The sequence below is a fragment of the Scomber scombrus genome, chromosome 17, assembly GCF_963691925.1.
Source record: "Scomber scombrus chromosome 17, fScoSco1.1, whole genome shotgun sequence".
NCBI classification, from domain to species: Eukaryota; Metazoa; Chordata; class Actinopteri; order Scombriformes; family Scombridae; genus Scomber; species Scomber scombrus.
The window spans coordinates 676535-696271 of NC_084986.1; the positions used below are offsets into that span (position 1 = coordinate 676535).

The 19737-nt window shown below is 40.8% G+C and overlaps 2 protein-coding genes across 2 annotated transcripts in view; one reads left to right on the forward strand and one right to left on the reverse strand.

Moving 5' to 3' along the window:
* The window catches only part of LOC133997984 (pleckstrin homology domain-containing family G member 3-like), a 378673-nt gene extending 375995 nt beyond the window's left edge, over positions 1-2678 (reverse strand). The window contains exons 1-3 of the mRNA XM_062437724.1: positions 2540-2678; positions 1293-1346; positions 1145-1199 (exon numbers count right to left, since the gene is read on the reverse strand). Of these exons, the coding sequence (XP_062293708.1) occupies positions 1145-1199; positions 1293-1346; positions 2540-2623 (193 nt within the window). The 5' untranslated portion in view covers positions 2624-2678. The remainder of the gene's footprint in view (positions 1-1144; positions 1200-1292; positions 1347-2539) is intronic.
* Positions 2679-3835: 1157 nt separating this feature from the next.
* Positions 3836-17775, forward strand: mboat2b (membrane bound O-acyltransferase domain containing 2b). The gene is made up of 13 exons (XM_062436818.1): positions 3836-3925; positions 11245-11390; positions 12184-12261; positions 13233-13328; positions 13802-13857; positions 14016-14070; positions 14807-14987; positions 15075-15267; positions 15400-15503; positions 15599-15663; positions 16496-16628; positions 16712-16863; positions 17601-17775. Exons 1-13 carry the CDS (start codon positions 3836-3838, stop codon positions 17773-17775), a joined length of 1524 nt encoding a protein of 507 aa, XP_062292802.1.
* The last annotated feature ends 1962 nt before the right edge of the window (positions 17776-19737 follow it).

A 19737-nucleotide genomic window follows, 5' to 3' on the forward strand; every position in this document is an offset into this window, starting at 1 on the left:
TCTGAGTCCATGGTCTTCAGCCGGAAAAGGGTGGAGTGCACCCTCTGGGTCGGGGATGAGATCCTGCCCCAAGTGGAGGAGTTCAAGTACCTCTGGGTCTTGTTCACGAGTGAGGAAGGATGGAGCGGGAGATCGACCGGCGGATCGGTGCGGCGTCTGCAGTAATGCCGACTCTGCACAGATCCGTTGTGGTGAAGAGGGAGCTGAGCCGAAAGGCGAAGCTCTCGATTTACCATTCGATCTTCGTTCCTACCCTCACCTATGGTGGTCATGAGCTTTGGGTCGTGACCGAAAGAACAAGATCGCGGGTACAAGCGGCCGAAATGAGCTTCCTCCGCAGGGTGGCTGGGCTCTCCCTTAGAGATAGGGTGAGAAGCTCGGTCATCCGGGAGGAGCTCGGAGTAGACCCGCTGCTCCTCCTCGTTGAGAGGAGCCAGATGAGGTGGCTCGGGCATCTAGTTAGGATGCCTCCCGGACGCCTCCCTGGTGAGGTGTTCAGGGCCCGTCCCACCGGTAGGAGACCCAGGACACGCTGGAGAGACTCTGTCTCTCGGCTGACCTGGGAAGTCTGGGCTTCCCTGCTTAGGCTGCTGCCCCCGCGACCCGACCCCGGATAAGCGGAAAGAAGATGGATGGATATATTTTATATGTGACCCAGAGCAGCGATGTGTCTATGATGTGTTTTAATAGTTATTAAACTACAACAACGAGGAATAATTATATATATCAGACTTTAATACACACAGTAACTGTAACAGTTACCTCAGACTGTACTACAGTAAAGTACAAGTACCTCTAACTGTACTACAGTAAAGTATAAGTACCTCTAACTGTACTACAGTAAAGTACTAGTACCTCTAACTGTACTACAGTAAAGTACAAGTACCTCTAACTGTACTACAGTAAAGTACAAGTACCTCTAACTGTACTACAGTAAAGTACAAGTACCTCTAACTCTACAGACTTTAATAAACACAGTAACTGTTATTAGACTGATTAAAGGAGTCTGATGGAACAACAGCGCCCCACAGAGGTGAAAAACAGGAACTGCACCAACTCCAGAAAACATGAAGAAATAAACTTTATGATATAAATTCAGATCAATAAAGTCTCATTATTAGTTACTGACAGTAAAGAGACTCACCGTCTTTACTGTTCAGACATTTCTTCAGGTTTTCATTCACCAGAGGAGTTTTATTCTGGAGGGAAAAGAAGAATAAAGTTTATATTTAGTTTAATTTAATTTATTTCAGTGTTTAAACATCAGTAAAGTTTCCAGCTGTGACCGTCACCTCCAGCCGGTCCTGCTCCTCCATCGCCAGAAACACGGCCGCTCTCATCTCAGCCTGCAGGACACGAGTCACATGTTACTGAGACAGGCTTTATAGCATTTATTATCATTTTATATCATTTATTAACATTTTATTATCATTTTATTACCATATATATATTAGATATATATGTGAACTACATAATAATATCTGTGTATAATAATAATCTGTCTTTAAATAAATATTAAATATCTTCCAGTTTAAATGACACACTGATCATTTCTCCTCTAATCTGTTAACACCAAGAACACTTTACAACATTTATATCTTCAGCAGCATATTTAGACATTAGTCATAATTAGTGTTAAACATTAATAATGAAGTTTTATTTTAAATAACTATGATTATTTTATCATTACTAACCAGCTGATCCTTCACCACAGGATCAGACCTGATATGAACTACATATTAAAACCACATCTGACTTTACATACATTACAACTTTATTTATAATAATTTGATGTAATGAAGCTAAAGTTCCTTCATATTTTACCTATTAATCAAAACTATTCCATAATATTTGAGCCCATTTCCTGCCTTAATGTGAGTAGTTTAACACAGTTAGGCCACATAGTGACTGTAGGGAACAAGTATCAGGTTGCAGAGATTTGAGGGAAGTTTTGTTTCCATGGTAACGAGCAAACATCAAAGACATTTTATTTAATCTGTACTTTAAGTAAAGAAACATGACTATGTGCAGCATGGAAGCATTTAATATGTGTATGGGACAGATTAATATTGGGGGGGGTCTGAGGGTCATTTCCTGTATTCTGGGTTTGGACACTTTAATTTCACTAAATGATGGTTTATATTATATTTACATCCAGAAGAAACGTTTGGCCCCAGATCATGTTAGAAAATATTAAAAAGCTAAATATAGAAGTTGATGATTAGTAAATGAATCTACTAATTATTGACATGTTAAAGTGATGTTCATGCAGCCTGACTTATATCTGTAATCTTTGATATCAGATCAGTCATCACTAATTAAAAACCTGTAAAACAGTTTTTATAACTTCCTAACATCTCCATGAATTTAATAAACTTCACATTAAAGCTAAAAACTGAGATTAAAACACATTTAAACTGCTCTAAAGTTACATAAAGTTACATAAAGTCTGCTAGCTCCTGTTAGCTCGATGCTAACTGGTCAGACTCTTGTTAAATTAAATATTAATAAAATATTAAAGTAATGAATCGTTGTGGACCTTCAGCTTGTTGAGCACTCCGCTGTTCTCCAGGTTCTGGATGAGCAGATCTCTGAGCTCGGTGTCATCTTCTGCTGCAGACATGTTTACCTTTACTGCTAACTGATGCTAACTCAAGCTAACCGGAGCTAACTGCTAACCATAACAAACAACCCGGAAACTACTGATGCTGCTTCTTCTTCGTGGGGTTTTATTTCTGTCTGTGAACATTAGCGCCTCCTGCTGGGCTGAACACTGGAACTGCAGCTTTGACACAAAAGGGACATAAAACATTAAAAGTAGATTATTATTATTACAGCTGCAAATAATCATATTAATTTATTTACCTGATTAATTAATAAATAATATTTTAAGTTTGATCCTTAAAGTGTCAGAAAATATTAATCACTATTCCTTAAAACTCAGTGAAGGAAAGTAAGAACGAAAAGTCTTTTTTTAAGTATTATGAGTGATGTAGTATGCGGTATTACAGTAAAAGTACTGCAGTATTACAGTAAAAGTACTGCAGTATTACAGTAAAAGTACTGCAGTAAAGTACAAGTACCTCTAACTGTACTAAAGTAACGTACAAGTACATTAAACTGTACTACAGTACTGTAATAAATGTACTTAAGTTCATTTCTAACAGGTTTATGTTTATTTCACAGTAAAAAGCTGCAGAACAAAATGCAGTTTATCAGTTTTAACAGTTAATCAATAAATATAAAATAAATATATGTTTAATTAAAAGGTAAAATAATAATATATACAGTTAAATATAAATAATCTGTTGCTGAACAAAAACAAATACAATGTAGAGGAGGACAAATATGTGGAGGAGCAATCATTAAAGTATTTAAAGGATGGAGCATAAAGAGGAAGAGAGGAGAGAAAGAAGGGATTAAAGTGAAAGCTAAGGAGGGATTAAAAAAGGAGAGAGGAGAAAGTGGAGGATGAGGAAGAAGATGCTAAGTAGTGAAGATGAAGGCCGAAGTTTATTTTATTCATACAGAAGAAGAAAAAGGTTTCAGAACAAAGAAGCAGAACAGATGTGAAGAAAGAAAGAAAGGAGCTAATTTAGAGGAGAGGAAGATGGGGGAGGAGGAGAATAAAAGAATAAAAGGAGAGAGGACCAAGAGGAGGAGGAGGGGGCAGCAGAGGGAGGAGGAGGAGGAGGAGGAGGAGGAGGAAGGAGCATCAGGAGGACACAGACAGACACACAGACAGACTGCCGGCGGATCACGGAGCCTCCGCCGCCGCCTCTGAGCTGCTGCAGCCGGACACAGAAGCAGCAGACTCGGCCTCACACACGGAGCCATGGCCGCCGAAGACATCCGATCCGCGGCCTGCACCGGCTCCAGCCTGCTGCAGCCGGTCAGCGAGATCACCAACCTGCCGCTGGACCAGGTAAGACCCACCGGGGACACCGGGGGCCGATCCCCGGAGCCCCGGAGCCCCGCTGCGGCTGCTCCGGAACTCCGGGGCTCCGGGGCTCCGGGGCGGGGACCGGCTGCAGATAAACGCCGTTAAAACCGACACGAGTGCTCCAAAAAAAAAAACCCCAACCCAGCAGCGTGATGAAAGCACCGGGAGGATCAGACCGTCTGAATTAACGACGCCTTGTTCAAAATGGATGGAGGCCTCCGGTCTGCAGACAGCCGGTTAACGGGGACCGTCGGTAGTGTTGAGATGAGCTCAGCTGTTTGTTCACATGTGATGAAACATGAAATCACGTCTTCATGTTTCAGCAAAAACATCCAGAAACCTTCCAGTGAAGGAAAAGTACAATAATAATAATAATAATAATAATAATAACTCCTTTATAAATGTACATACTGCTCTCTCTCTAGTATCAGCTGTAGTTAAAGTAGTGAATATTCAGGAAGCTAAATATTTACTGTACAACTTTATAACATTTATTAATCTGTTATTAATTCTTTAGATAATAAAACATCAGAAAATGCTGAAAAGTGTCAAAACATCCAAAAAAAACCCAAAATACTCATGAATAGAAAAAAGCAGCAAATCATTTAACTGTCAAAATATTTGCTGATTTTAGGTTCTTGTTTATCGGCTAATTGATTAATTGACTAATGGTTGGAGCTCAACAGCCCAACACTTAAAGATATTTAATTTAATGTCTGCTGCTCCAATCAATGAATCCATTCATTGATTAATAGTTTCAGCATCAGACATAAACTACTTCTTCTCTCCTCTTTGCTTCTGGCAGCAGAAACACAGTCTGACACAATCACTTTAATGTGTTTAAATGCATCAAATATTCAGAATAGTTCATTTTAATTAGTTTCACACAATAATCCCGACAAACTTTAAACATGTTTTAATGATTTCTAGTTTCTTGTAGTTTTATATTTGTCCTGTTTCTCATATAAAACACTGTAAACTCAGAGTGAACCCTTAAACAGGCAGGAGTGAAACATCATTTGATAAGTATATATATATTTTTTTTTCAATATTTTTCAATATATTTGGGATTTCATGAGTCGTCTCCACCATATTGTTCCTATTAAGGTATAAAAATGTAAACAATTGAATGAGAAGTGATGCATTCTTGCTTCCCCTGCTCATTAATACTAGTTTTAAACTGATTTTTATCATTTATATCAAAGTATAAACCGACCACAAGCTTCAATTCTACCAATCTACCAACCCATGCTATTAAACAACCAGCTCAACCAATCCTGCTCCTCACAGTGTTACAGCGTCTCTATCTGCTGGTTGCCTGTTTAAGGGTTAACAGAACCAGCTTCATGAGGATAAACCATTAATATATCACGTGATTGATCGGCTGCCTGTCACTGAAGGAAGTATGTTGAATATAAAGTGGGCGTCTTCTCAGTGACGCCGAAAGTCAAATAAAAAGCTCCTGATATTTGTTCTCTTATTAAAATAAAGCTTTTACCAGAACAGCTGACAGCAGGTCTGTTGTTTAAAGCAGTGATATGTGAGTTTTACTGAACACTTAGCATCAGCACAAATAAAGAAAACAACAATGTGATCAAATTTCCAGAAAAGCAATCAGCTGATAAACAGTCAGAAACCACAGAAGAAGAAACCCAGCGAGGTGACGTCATTAACAGAGCGTCAGTCAGACATGAGAGGAAGGTTTGAAGCTTTTTCCATCGTACAGTTCTAGCTCTGCTCGACTCTACTGGGTTTTTGGCAGCAGTCTAACAGGAAGTCTCTGTCACTAACAGGTGATGATGTCACTGCCCGATTTAAACACTGCACATGCACACGAGCTACGTACGGCAACACCACTGGGACAAACTACTGCTGCTATAGGTTGGATGGATGTGTTTCATTCATGGTTTACTGAGGATGTGAGTCTGCACAAAGTATAGAAGTTCAACATAAGGTTTCTTTTAGTCTGTATGTTTCTACATGATCTGAGTCTGAGGATGATGTGACTGAGATGTTTTTCTTTTTACTTCGACCTTTCAGCTGTTTGTGTAAAAGCCTTTAAAGAGAAGATTTATTTATGAGGATTTATGTGATAAAATGAACAGAAAACACAAACTTTCCTCTGGTCATGTCTGTAATGACTGACAGCTGTACTGTCCCTCTGCTGGAGCTCTGCAGTTACTACGACAACACTCGGATGGATGGATGGATGGATGGATGGATGGATGGATGGATGGATGGATGGATGGATGGATGGATGGATGGATGGATGGATGGATGGATGGATAGATAGATAGATAGATAGATAGATAGATAGAGAGACAGATCTGAAATCAGCAGCTCCATTGAACACAGATACACAAAGCAGTGACACATTAAACTCTACTCTGCTCATTAGTGTCTCTAATATGAATGTTGCTTGTAGACATTAACGTTAGAAACATTAGAAACATAAAACATTTAAAACACAGACATAACTCTCCTCACAGTGCTGCAGCTGATAAAACAACATGTAAACTTTAACCTTAGAATGTTAATAATGTCCATTAATCAATCTATCACATGTTTATATTGTTTATTCAGGTAAAACTATCGGTTCATATTCAGGATTTCATTCTTTAGTTAGAAGAAGATAAAAGTAAACTAAGTCTCAGTGTCTCCGTGAGCATTAAATCTGAATAAAACATATTGCCTAAATGACCACAAATATACAGAATATTTACCCAGCCTCTCTTACATGCTGCCTTTTACACTTATTGGTATAAACCATCACTCAGTTTGTTGTTTAAGAATATGTTTAAAAGCATTTTATCTTAAAGAAGCTTCTATATTTAATGTTAACTGTCATCAGCTGACTCAGGAGTATATGAGAAATTAATTAGTAATAAAACTTACTGTGATCAAACTTCACTCTGGACTCATTTCACACACAGCTTGTTCTTCTTATAGTGTTTCATGGTGTTAAAGTGAATCAGAGGCAAGTAGATCAACGAGCTCCTGGTTATAACTGAGTAAAGCAAAGAAGACGAAGAGCTTTGACACATATCGATGATTTGGCTGATAGTATAGTATAGTTGTGTGTTTTTAGAATTATAGTTTGTTAAGATGTGTGATTTATAAAAGTTAGTTGTTGATTTTACCTTTTTTCTTTTTTAACTTCGTCTTCAGATGAAAAACTTAGTTCATGTTTTGCGTTTTCTTGCGAATCAGGATTTTAGAGGTTTGTCCAGGTGGTGTTGCCGTACTTAGCTACTGGTGCTAATCAGCTGTGAGACAGGTAGATATCCTGTGCTGTGATTGGCTGTCAGTTTGATCGTCACTTTGCTGGGTTAACTGGTGTGGGTTAGGGTTACTGGGTCAACTGGTGTGGGTTAGGGTTACTGGGTTAACTGGTGTGGGTTAGGGTTACTGGGTTAACTGGTGTGGGTTAGGGTTACTGGGTTAACTGGTGTTGGTTAGGGTTACTGGGTCAACTGGTGTGGGTTAGGGTTACTGGGTCAACTGGTGTGGGTTAGGGTTACTGGGTCAACTGGTGTGGGTTAGGGTTACTGGGTTAACTGGTGTGGGTTAGGGTTACTGGGTTAACTGGTGTGGGTTAGGGTTACTGGGTCAACTGGTGTGGGTTAGGGTTACTGGGTTAACTGGTGTGGGTTAGGGTTACTGGGTTAACTGGTGTGGGTTAGGGTTACTGGGTTAACTGGTGTGGGTTAGGGTTACTGGGTTAACTGGTGTTGGTTAGGGTTACTGGGTCAACTGGTGTGGGTTAGGGTTACTGGGTCAACTGGTGTGGGTTAGGGTTACTGGGTTAACTGGTGTGGGTTAGGGTTACTGGGTCAACTGGTGTGGGTTAGGGTTACTGGGTTAACTGGTGTGGGTTAGGGTTACTGGGATAACTGGTGTGGGTTAGGGTTACTGGGATAACTGGTGTGGGTTAGGGTTACTGGGATAACTGGTGTGGGTTAGGGTTACTGGGATAACTGGTGTGGGTTAGGGTTACTGGGTTAACTGGTGTGGGTTAGGGTTACTGGGTTAACTGGTGTGGGTTAGGGTTACTGGGTTAACTGGTGTGTTTACTGGTGACAGCAGACTCTGTGTTCAGTCCTGTAATCTCAGTTTGAGATGTTTAGATGAAGCTGAAACAACAGTTGAGTAATCGATGAGTCAACATCAACATAAAAAAGAGATCTATTAAATAATTAAGACATTTATTAAACATGTCAAACGTGTCTGAAACAACTTATTTAGGTTTTGGACTGTTTGTTGGTTAAATTGCTCGGAGTGAGATGCAGTTCAGCAGATGACCAGTAGGGGAAGAATCAGAAATCAGATACTTTATATTTTATATGTTAATGTTTTTTTAGCTTCTTCATGTTTGTCTTTGTCTTTATTATGAGGATCTTTTGACAGATCCTTTGTTTTTATGAAGGAGATTTTAAGAATGATTTTAAAATGTAGACTTCACTTCATTCACAAATTATTATTATTCCAGTCGACTTTAAAAATGTCTGGAGGGAAACTTTTATATTATAATTTTATGTTTCTTAACATTTACATTTTCACAAAAACATTTAAAACGTTTCACTTCCCTGCATGTTGAAAACGTTTTATGCAATGATCATAAATCCATCCAGTGTTTCTGTGATTATTGATGTTTTTAACTCATAAACAGCCTAAAAGAAAAAAGTCCAGCTGCTACTTTATCAGACTCATGACAGGTTGGTTCATATTTCTCCTTCAGAGATCGGCTGATAATTAAATCTCGTCTGTTACTTAACGGCGAGCGTTGATGCTTCAGGGAGCAGACGGAGGAAACGATGGCAGCCATTTTTCCTCTCTGTCAGTAATTGCTCAGTTTACAGGACGTTCATTATTAATGAGAAACAAGCAGAGTCGACTTCACTTTACAGTCGGATCAGATGTTACTACACGGCAGGTACTCCATCCAGCTGCCGGCAGTCACAACAAACAAACAAACAAACAAACAATGAGACTTTAAATCAAACAGTCTTCATCTGATTGAGTCCAGAGTTGTAAATATGATCCAGTAACTATTCCTATTGAAGTATCAGTAACTATTTGAATGCTTGTCTTACCTTCACTTTTTATAATCTGGCAAAAATATCCAGGCTTCAAAATTATGACTCGCTGATTGACAACGTTGAAATAAAAGGCCCCCTTGTGGTTTATCTGTGTACTACATGTATCTGATCGTATATATCCGATTACACTGATGATTTAGAGCTCTCTAAAACTCATGGGTCAAATATGATTCACTTGGTGTTGCAGGGTTAAATATTCAATGAAGTGCAAAAGCAGAAGGATGTGTTTTTAGAGGTATTTCAATTTAGTATTCATGCAGTTTACAGTGAGATTATGCTAAGCTAACTGGTGATATTCAGTCATAAATTCGAGTGTGTTTTTTCAGTGTGAGGTCAGATATGAACACTGATGCTGAACCTGCAGAGTTTATACTGAGATCAGGATGAGTAGTTTAAAGCCTTCTTCAATGCAGTATGATGTTCATTTGGGACATTTTGGCCTCCCTGATTTTATATGTGATGATAAAGCAGGGTATGCATTAGGGCGTGGCTACGTGGTGATTGACAGGTTGATTGGTTCACAGGTTCAGGAGGGCGCCTCATGCTCCTCCTGATGCCCATATAAGTAGAATCCCTGTTTTTATTTTTCCCAGCATGCACCTGAAATGTTCAAGATGGCGCTGCTCAGATCCGAAACTATTGGCCTCCGAGCAGCAGTCCACAAACCAATGGGTGACGTCACGGACGTTACGTCCATTTTATATACAGTCTATGGTTGGAACACTAATTCAGATTTACGGTTTGTTGTTGATGCTTAGGTGTGCGTTGTTTACATTGATATCAGGTAAGGCCCAAAGAGAAGCATTGAAGGATGGGAATGTTAGTGAAAAAGAGGCATTGAGAAGTCTAGACAGCGTTTATCTGAACAACAGCTGTTAATCAGCAGATATCCAGCTGCCATGGTGTCAAATAATAAAAACAGACTGCAGACTGTGGAAATGTGATTAATGGAGTTTAATAAGAAGTTTGTCCTCTAGAAACACAGTGTTGTGAGAAACTGCTACAGCGAACGTCCTCTCAGCATCCATCTTTGTGTCAGTGCTCAGAGAAGCGGCAGAGTGAGACCTCATTACAGCCGAGGACATCTTCTCTTTGCTGTTAATTTACTGCCGTTAGCTCGGTGGCCTCGGCTGCAGGAGACCAACACAGGTCACCGATAAGAAGACGAATGACTGTGGTGATTATTCATCATCGCTGCAGCTGGAACACACACACAGAAACATTCAGCTCATCAAGAGGAAACAGTTAGTTAATCATTTAGTCAGCGACGGAAAGTAACGAAAGTAACCCTCCTGTTGTCCTCGAGTCAACGAAGGAAGGGAGGAAGGAAGGGAGGAAAGGAGGGAGGAAGAAGGAAGGAAAGGAGGGAGGAAGAAGGAAGGAAGGATGGAAGGGAGGAAGAAGGAAGGAAAGGAGGAAGGAAGGGAGGAAGAAGGAAGGAAAGGAGGAAGGAAGGGAGAAAGGAAAGGAGGGAGGAAGAAGGAAGGAAAGGAGGGAGGAAGAAGGAAGGAAAGATGGAAGGGAGGAAGAAGGAAGGAAGGAAAGGAGGGAAGAAGGAAGAAAGGGAGAAAGAAGGAAGGAAAGAAGGAAGGAAGGGAGGGAGGGAGAAAGGAAAAGAGGAAGGGAGGAAGGTGGGAACGAAAGAAGGAGGGAGGGAGGAAAGAAGGAAGAAAGGGGGATGGAAGTAGGAAAGAAGGAAGAGAGGAAGAAGAGAGGAAGGAAAGAAAGAGAGAAGGAGGGAGGGAGGACAGACGGAAAGAAGGCAGGAAAGAAGGAACAGTCAAAACAGACGGGGTCAATTTGACGACACAAAGTTTAAATCAGTGTTTGATGAGCAGATTTAGTTTTCTGCAGCTCTTCAGATCTTCAACATGCTTAAAAAGGAACATTAGGATTTTATTTCCACACTACAAACTAAACAAACTCTTTTTAGGTACACTTCCACTCCGTCACCTCTGCACTTTTGGCTTTCTGTATCAGGGATTGTTCAGCGTGCAGTAATCTGTCTAACGGACAGCAGGACTATAAATATCTTCTGATGCTCTAATTTTAGCAGCAGAGACGTCAGAGACTGAAGAGCAGCGAGGTGACGACAGATTCCTCTGAAAAGCCTCAAACGCTGAAAAAAGCCTGAAAACTCTCACCTGGACGACAGGTGACGCCTCACACATCCTCTCACCTGCTCTCTCCGTCTGTCTGCAGGTGAACTTCGTGGTGTGTCAGCTCTGCGCTCTGCTGTCGGCCTTCTGGTTTCGTCTCTTCCTCCATCCCAGTAAAACCAGTCCGTTCATCAGACACGTGGTGGCCACTCTGCTGGGACTCTACTTCGCTCTGTTCTGCTTTGGATGGTGAGATCTGACACACATGTATAAATAAAGTAAACAATCATATGCTCATGTTCCTTCATCTCCATTAGAAACAAAACAAAAGGGAAAAATAATAAAAGTAAAAATAAAAAAAATAGAGAAAGCAGTTTCAGGCTGAAGCATTTGCTTATAACACCGACCCTTTTTACATGAGTCATTCAACAGATCACAATGAACATAACAACCACTACACATTATAATAATAGGCTATATATATAATGTGCATTATATAATAATACAGAAAATATACACTTCATATATGCATAGTTATATATCCAAAGTACCAAGATTCTTACACATAAAGTAATCCATTACAAAGCTCATATATACAATAATGTTAATCATCTTATTTTAAAGTATTTTAAATCTATGTAGTGTGTTATATTCAACAGATGGATTCCTTTGATTGATCTTTAACATCTTTGCTTTGAATTCATTCTTCTCTTAGTTTGTTAACATGCAGATTCCTCTGAATTCATACTAACTCACTCAAACAGTCAGGAAGCATCTTATTATTAATTTTATACATCAAACTGTGTCATTTTAAAGTCCACCAGATCTCTAAACTTGGGAACATATATAATATGTTGGTTGGTTTCATGATAATCAATTCTGTTTCTACTGATATTTACTGTTATTGATCTTAAAAAAACAGATCAGATACAGATCTGAGATTTACCCTCAAACATCAGAAATCCAACTTTCATTGAATGGATGAATGTATGAACTAACTCAGTGATTTATCTCTGTGTTTTCTGTGGTTTTTTTTTTGCAGGTATGCTCTTCACTTCCTGGTTCAGAGCGGACTCACCTACGGCATCATGATCCTGACCGGAGTCGAACACATGCACAAGTAAGTAAGATCCATGAAGTCTTCACAGGAGGATCTGTTCATGTTCCTGTCAGAGAGAAGGAGCCGACGTGTCCAGATGGATCCACTGATGAAGAGGAGGAGGAGGAAGTCATTAGTCAGTGCAGAGATAAAGAGAAGTCTCTAAGTGCAGGTTTATATTCCCTCTGATGATGATGAGAGCAGCTCTCTTCTTCTCTTTAGGGTGGACAGAATGTGAAAAGGTTCCTGGTGTATGAATAGAAACAGAAATGAATGATGTGACAGTTTTAGAAATCACAGCCAGATGTCATCCTGCTGATCACTGCTGATAGGGGGCGCCAGAGTAGAAGTCTGGAGTCAAATTATCAAACCACGTGTAAGGAGGTTAAACCAATCATGACTGTTATGGAGCTTTTCCACTAAACAGGTCCAGCACGACTCGACTCGACTCGCCTCCATCAGGGATAGTACCTGGTACCTGCTGCTCCATCAGGGATAGTACCTGGTACCTGCTGCTCCATCAGGGATAGTACCTGGTACCTGCTGCTCCATCAGGGATAGTACCTGGTACCTGGTACTTTTTTAGTATCTGCTCTGCCGAGGTTCCAAGCGAGCCGAGTCACGAAATGTGAAGTCATCAGACTGCCGGCCTCTGATTGGTTTTAAATACCAGCAACAGCATTACAGCAATTCAGCTCAATTTTCTTGCTTTGTGTGAGACAGAAAGCCTCATACAGCAGCAAGTACACCATCGCCTCCATGTCCTCCATTGTTTATGTGTTTGTGTCGCGTAGAAAACAAAGTCACGGCAGTTTCGGAGAGCCGTGCTACGACAACCCCGCCCACGTTGAGTAGGTACTTTTTTGTAATGGAAAAGTTCTGTCCTGGAACCGTACCGAGTCGAGTCGAGTCGTGCTGTAACTGTGTAGTGTAAAAGCGCCATTATTCTCACCTTGAAACAGGCGACTGATCAGGTGACCTGTGTGTTTCAGGTACTGCCTGCTGGTGGCGCTCAGCTACCTGAGTCTGTGTCAGATCACTCGAGTCTACGTCTTCGACTACGGCATGTACTCCGCCGACTTCACCGGGTGAGGCTGCAGCGCGTTATTATCACATTATTAACACATTACAATGTTATTAACATGTTATTAATGTTAACATATTATTACGTTATTAAATAATATGTATGTATTTACGGCGCGCAGGTGGTCGAGGGGTTAGAGCGCATGCCACATACGCAGCCGCCCCCGGTTCAAATCCCGGCCGGAGGTCCTTTGCTGCATGTCACACTCCTCCCTCTCTCTCTCTCATGTTTCCTGTCTGTCTACTGATAAATAAAGGCGTCTATGCCGAAAAAAATCTTATGTATTAAAAAAAAACATACATAAAAATGTATGTATTTACACGTTATCAATGCACACATGATCTGTTATCAGTCCATTATCAGCATGTTATAAACACATTTCTCTTTGTCCAGACCATCTGTCAGATCTGATATAAGATGATATATAATAATATATTTATATGATTGATCTGTTTCCTGCTCTTTCTCTTTCTTCAGACCGATGATGGTGATCACACAGAAAATCACCAGCCTGGCGTTTGAAATCCACGACGGTAAAACAAACAATCTCACTCAAACAGATAATAACAAACTGTCACATGACTGAAATATAAGAAGAACCTCTTAGTTTTGTTTAACTTAGCACAAAGACTGGAAGCAGCTGGATGGACTGATGACTAGCAAGTTTTTATTCAGTCTGTCTTTTTTTCAGGAATGGCACGAAAAGAGGAACATCTGACACCAGGACAGAAGATTTTGGCGATAAGGTTTGTTTGTTTTACTGTGTAGCTTTAAAACTGTGGTGAAGACTCATCGGAAGTGTAGTTCATGAATGTTATGAGCTAGTTTAAAAGGGGTTTAAAGGGTTTATACTATACAAACATGTAGCATAACACTTTTAGTCAGTTTGCCTCATAGAGACACAATCAACTGAAAGGAATCATGGGAAATGTAGGAAGCCTGCAGTTACCACTTGTGGCTGCAGAGGTCACTGTTTAGCTTTTAGTCTCACAAATGAAAGATTCACTCCACATTACTCTGAGCTTATTTGTGTTATAAACTGGAGGTGTGGCATTTAAACATGTGGTTAAGGGTTAGAGTGCATTATGGGAAATGTAGGATCCAGTGTTTTTGGAGTTTGAGCCATTACAGGACGTCTCCACCTCTGCTGAACAGATTTAGATCACTATCTTTATGATCTGCATCTTATGTGACTCAAAACTTTATTACTGGAACATCACCTAATGTTTCATAATTTGTGTCATTTTCAAAACTGTTCAAATAAACTTTAAATTAAATGTAAACTAATTAATCATCATTATCAGTAATCATTTTCACCTTTAATGGTTTGTTAAAGATCAAATTCAGTTATTTTTGCTCTTAAAGTGTACTGTATGAAAGGTTTATATAATCACAGTTTGGACCTGTTTCTAGTATAAAGCAGAATTTAGTTATACTGGTACCACTACTCCCAGTAAACTGGTCCTGTGTGTGTGTGTGCAGGAGGATGCCCAGTCTGCTGGAGTACTTCAGCTACAACTGTAACTTCATGGGGATCCTGGCGGGACCCACCTGCTCCTACAACGACTACATCGCCTTCATTGAGGGAGATCCCCGTCGCCATAGAGACCAGGAGGCCGACAGGAAGGCCAACAAGCTGAGGCACAGCGAGCCTTCGCCAAACGTAGGTCACGTGACCGGGACTAACCAGTTAGAAAGGATCAACCACCCCCGACTCACCATGTGATCTCTCTTCTTGTCGTGTCCTCAGGTGGAGGTGGTGCGTAAAGTGGCCACGTCCTTCTTCTGCCTCCTGGTCTTTCTGTCGGTGTGTAAGGTTTTCCCCGTAGAGCGAAACATCGACGACGACTTCATCGCCAACACGCCGTTCTACGCTCAGCCGGTCTACCTGTATCTGTCCATGCTGACCACCAGACCCAAGTACTACTTCGTCTGGACGCTCGGTGGGTGTCTGCGTCCTCCATCTCTGTATAAAACAATGTTGTAACACTGTTTAAAAGATACAATATAAATAAAGTTAATCATTATTATAGTTTTATTTCACCACGTCTTCATCTTTACTTTTCTGCCTCCAGCTGACGCCATCAACAACGCTGCCGGCTTCGGCTTCAACGGCTACGACAGCGACGGCTCTCCTCGCTGGGATCTCATCTCCAACCTGAGGATCCTCAACATCGAGGTCAGGCTTAGGTTTAACTGTCAGCTGGTGTTATTGATGCTCTGCAGCTCTGCAGCTGTGCAGGATCAAACCTTTCTCTCTGTGTTTTCTTACAGTTTGCTACGAGCTTCAAGGTTTTCCTCGACAACTGGAACATCCAGACGGCTCACTGGCTCAAAAGGTCTGAAGACTTCTGCTTTTATTGTCTTAACTTTAATGTTTCAGTGATCAGAGATGATGGTAAAAGTCTAAAAAATGAATAAAGTAAACATGAGCACAGTGAGACCAAACCATCAACTAACCAACACATCCAGTTTATTACCAACATAACTCATGTTAATTATTAAACTATTAGTAATGCTCTGTCATTACTAATCAGATAGAAGTCAGATTTTCGAGATGACTATTCAGGTAAAGTTGTATTTGGGTGGTTGTGAACATTTGAGCAGGTAAACTGCAGACTGCTGCCACCTGCTGGTCACCTGCTCAGGTTACAGTTTACAGAACCAACCTCATCACTGATCATCAGCACAGTATTAACCCTCCTGTCGTCCTCCCGGGTCAAATTGACCCCGTCTGTTTTGATTGTTCCTTCTTTCCTCCCTTCCTCCTTCTGTCTTTCGTTCCTCCCTCTCTCCTTCCTCCCTTCCTGCCTTCCTCCCTTCTTTCTTTCCCTCCTTCCTTCCTCCCTTCCGTCTTTCCTTCCTCTTTTCCTTTCTCCCTCCGTCTTTCCTTTCTTCTTTCCTTTCCTTCCTTCCTTCCTTCCTTCCTTCCTTCCTTCCTTCCTTCCTTCCTTCCTTCCTTCCTTCCCTCCTTCCTTCTTCCTCCCTTCCTTCCTCCTTTCCTTCCTTCTTCCTCCCTTCCATCCTTCCTTCTTTGACTCGAGGACAACAGGAGGGTTACACATTATCAGACTGAGTTTTTTGTTCAGGATGAGTTGAACAGATTTTTGAAACAGCTTTGTGTTGGTGTGTCAGACCTTTGACCTTTGACATTTGACCTCTGGTTGACAGGGTGTGTTACGAGCGATGTCCCTACCACCCGACAGCAGCCACCTTCATCCTGTCGGCCATGTGGCACGGAGCGTACCCGGGATACTACCTCACCTTCCTCACCGGCATCGTCATCACACTGGCTGCTAGAGCGGTGAGCTAGCTGCTAACATCGTCTTCAGGAATATAAATGTTTATAAATGTAGTTCAGATATAAATGTGAATAAACTCTTTTAGGTCAGACACAACGTTCGGCCGCACTTCCTGCAGTCGCCATCCCACAAACAGGTCTATGATGTCATAACGTGGGCGGCCACTCAGATCGCCATCTGCTACACGGTGGTGCCTTTCGTCCTGCTGTCCGTCGGACCGTCGCTAAAGTTCTACAGGTCAGAACGAAGAGATAAAATGTCTGTTATCACATTTTAACTGGCAGAATGAAGTCAGACTCACCAGCTGTTGTTAAATCATTGAATGTTTCCTGTTTCTGTCTTTATGTCATGTTTGTTCATATGATAGTAATTATGATTTCCTATTGTGGATAAAAAAGATCAATAGTGCTTAACCTTGTATCAGTCAGCCAGTCAGTAAACATTGTTTAACTTCTCTCAGTTAAAGTTAAACCTGACTGGGTACTACTCAAGTTTAACTCCAGTTTACCTTCTGTCTGTCAGGATTAAGTCTAGGTTTACTTTGTGAAGGAGAAGGATTCATTCAGGTTTAGATTATTGTCAGTCAGGTTTTACTGTAGCTTAATTTTTCATAAATCAGATTTAAATCCAGTTTAACTCTGGTTTTACTCTGTGTGGGATAAGGGTAAACTCAGCTTAGGTTTCATTTAGATTTAACTTTGTAACTGTCAAGTTCAACTGATACTGATTCTGTTTTTGAAGCTCTTGGAAGTAAAATAATACAATAGTGTCTGTAATGCAACATGGTTCATCAGCTGAAAACATCAAGAGAGCAAAACCCTGATTCAGTTTTGTTTATATCGTTTTACCTAAACATAAGCAACTATAATGCTGGTTAAATATTCATTCCATGTAGAAAACTTCATCTTGAGGGATTTGATAGTGAGAAGGATCAGCAGTTGTAATCTTGGGAGTCTTTCCTCTTCTCTCTGCAGGTCCTGGTACTTCAACCTCCATATTGGCTGTGTTCTGCTGGCTGTGGCGTTGCCAGTCAAACCGAGACACCTCCGCCTCAAAGACCAGCAGAACAACCTCCTCCAACAACAGCCGGTCCAGCACCACCTAGAGGTCACAGACAGCAAATGCAGCCAGAAGAAGAAAACCACATGAGGCGGAGGGCAGAGGACAGAACCTTCTGACATCGTTTTACCATCAACTTGTACAGAAAGAAAAGGAGGTGAACCATACCAGACCTTCCTCCTGTCTGCAGTGTGCGATCGCCGTGACACCAAGTTAAGTATTATTTGGACTCATGGGACGATGCGTGGATGGCGTCATACCTGACGAAGTGTTTTCCCCACTCAACTATTTCTTTGTGAGGAGGTGCGACTGCCGGACAGCATCCAGACTCTGAAAACCAACACAAGTGAGCTTTTTTTTGGCGTGACGAGTTCAGACGGCTCGGTGATGATGGATGATATTTACATACGTATATACTGTAACTTTATATGGATGAAGCAGCTGTGTGTGGAACTATACAAACTGACCTGTGTAGTGTCGAACTGACTCGATTTTTTTCTTTCTGGTCAGAAAGCTGCTGTGTGCTGCAGAATGAAGGGAAGAATAAATGAAAGGATGAATTGAGGAAATGACTGAACGGTTGAAAGAAAAGTCCAGTATATGAACAGACAGAATGAGATAGTGGAAGTGTGAGATAGATGTGTGAATGAACAGGCCAGTGAGTTAGTGCATTAAAAAAACTAAGAAGCAGAAGAAGGTTGATGATCTTTTCTCCTCCACATTCCTCTCAGACTGTCTCATTTCACGGACTGACAGTCATAGTGTTATATTTAAGTATTGGCTGTGAAACCACACCACCACAGTGTTCATATTCTGGGAAAGTGCCAATGATAACTCCACTCAGTCGCCTTAGTTGTTTTCTTTTTTTACAGGAGGAAGAACGTTGTGTTTACATTTGTAGATGTCACTCTTTGTCAAAGTGTTATTTATGTAATTTATGTAACTCCAACAGATGTGTGCTTTTTGGTGTAAGATGTGTGAAGAATTATCTTGAAGAAGGGAAAAAATATTTAGTGAGGTTTTGGGAATTCAAACTCAAGTCAACGCAACATTTTCACCTGTGTTTCATCACGGTTACATCGCTTGGTTCAGGTTTACAACTAAGACTGTTGAGGTCACGTTACTAATTAAAATCAGCTTACATAAAACAAGTTTCTTTCAGATTTGCTGCAGGTTTTTGCTCCATAATTGAAAAAACAACAAACTTCACCAATGATTTCTTTAGTAATGTTTAAAAAAAGACACATGATGCTAGAACCAATAGTGCATGATTATGCCAGGTTATGGAAAGTTACGTTGAACTCTGCATTTGCCTCCAACGTCCTGATTCCTCCCACACATCTTCACATGAAGAAGAAAAATGAGTGTGTGAAAATAAATGTCATAAAACTGTTGGATCCACAAAAAGCTTCATGTTTATAGTCGTGTCTCCTTCACCGAACAGGAAAAACACATCTTACTGTACGGACTTCCATGTTTGTATTTTTAACATTGTGTTTTATTTCTTGAGGATGTGGCGTTGCTGATCAATATAAAGGTTGATTGTTTGATACACAACATTTAACGTTCTCGCACTGAACCAGCCACATATGTGTAGGTTTGATATGGACAATATATTTGGTTTGTTTTTTTTGTAAATTATGTGATTAAATCTTGATTTGTTTTTGACACTCGACATTACGTGTGTGTTTATCTGTGGCTGATTCTTAGAACTGCTGCTTCTGTGGTCACTAAAAGAAGAAACATGGGTATGGGAGGGGTCGTGATGGTCCGACAGCTCAGGAAGGGGATGAAGGGGATCACTTTTTGTGGGGCTTACTTTAGCTGGCAGGAAGCAGCGCAGCTAGGTGGCCTTTATGAATATGGTCATGCTGTACAGATCGATCACTATGTGAGCCCGACCACCTCCAGATGTGGTCTGACTGATCACAACGTGTTCTGAGTGCAGTCACACCTGCATTAACATGTTTTTCTTTATTCAGATACAGACTGCACTTCAATGCCAGGTGTAAATGGGGTACAAGAGTTATCCAGGCCCTGTAGAACCAGACT

Excerpts from the sequence above, each read along its gene's own strand:
- mboat2b (XM_062436818.1), top strand. The coding sequence starts at position 3,836 with ATGGCCGCCGAAGACATCCGATCCGCGGCCTGCACCGGCTCCAGCCTG. Across the intron at positions 15,664-16,495 it reads ACGGCTCACTGGCTCAAAAG|GGTGTGTTACGAGCGATGTC; the intron begins GTCTGAAGACTT and ends TCTGGTTGACAG. Across the intron at positions 16,629-16,711 it reads TCACACTGGCTGCTAGAGCG|GTCAGACACAACGTTCGGCC; the intron begins GTGAGCTAGCTG and ends AAACTCTTTTAG.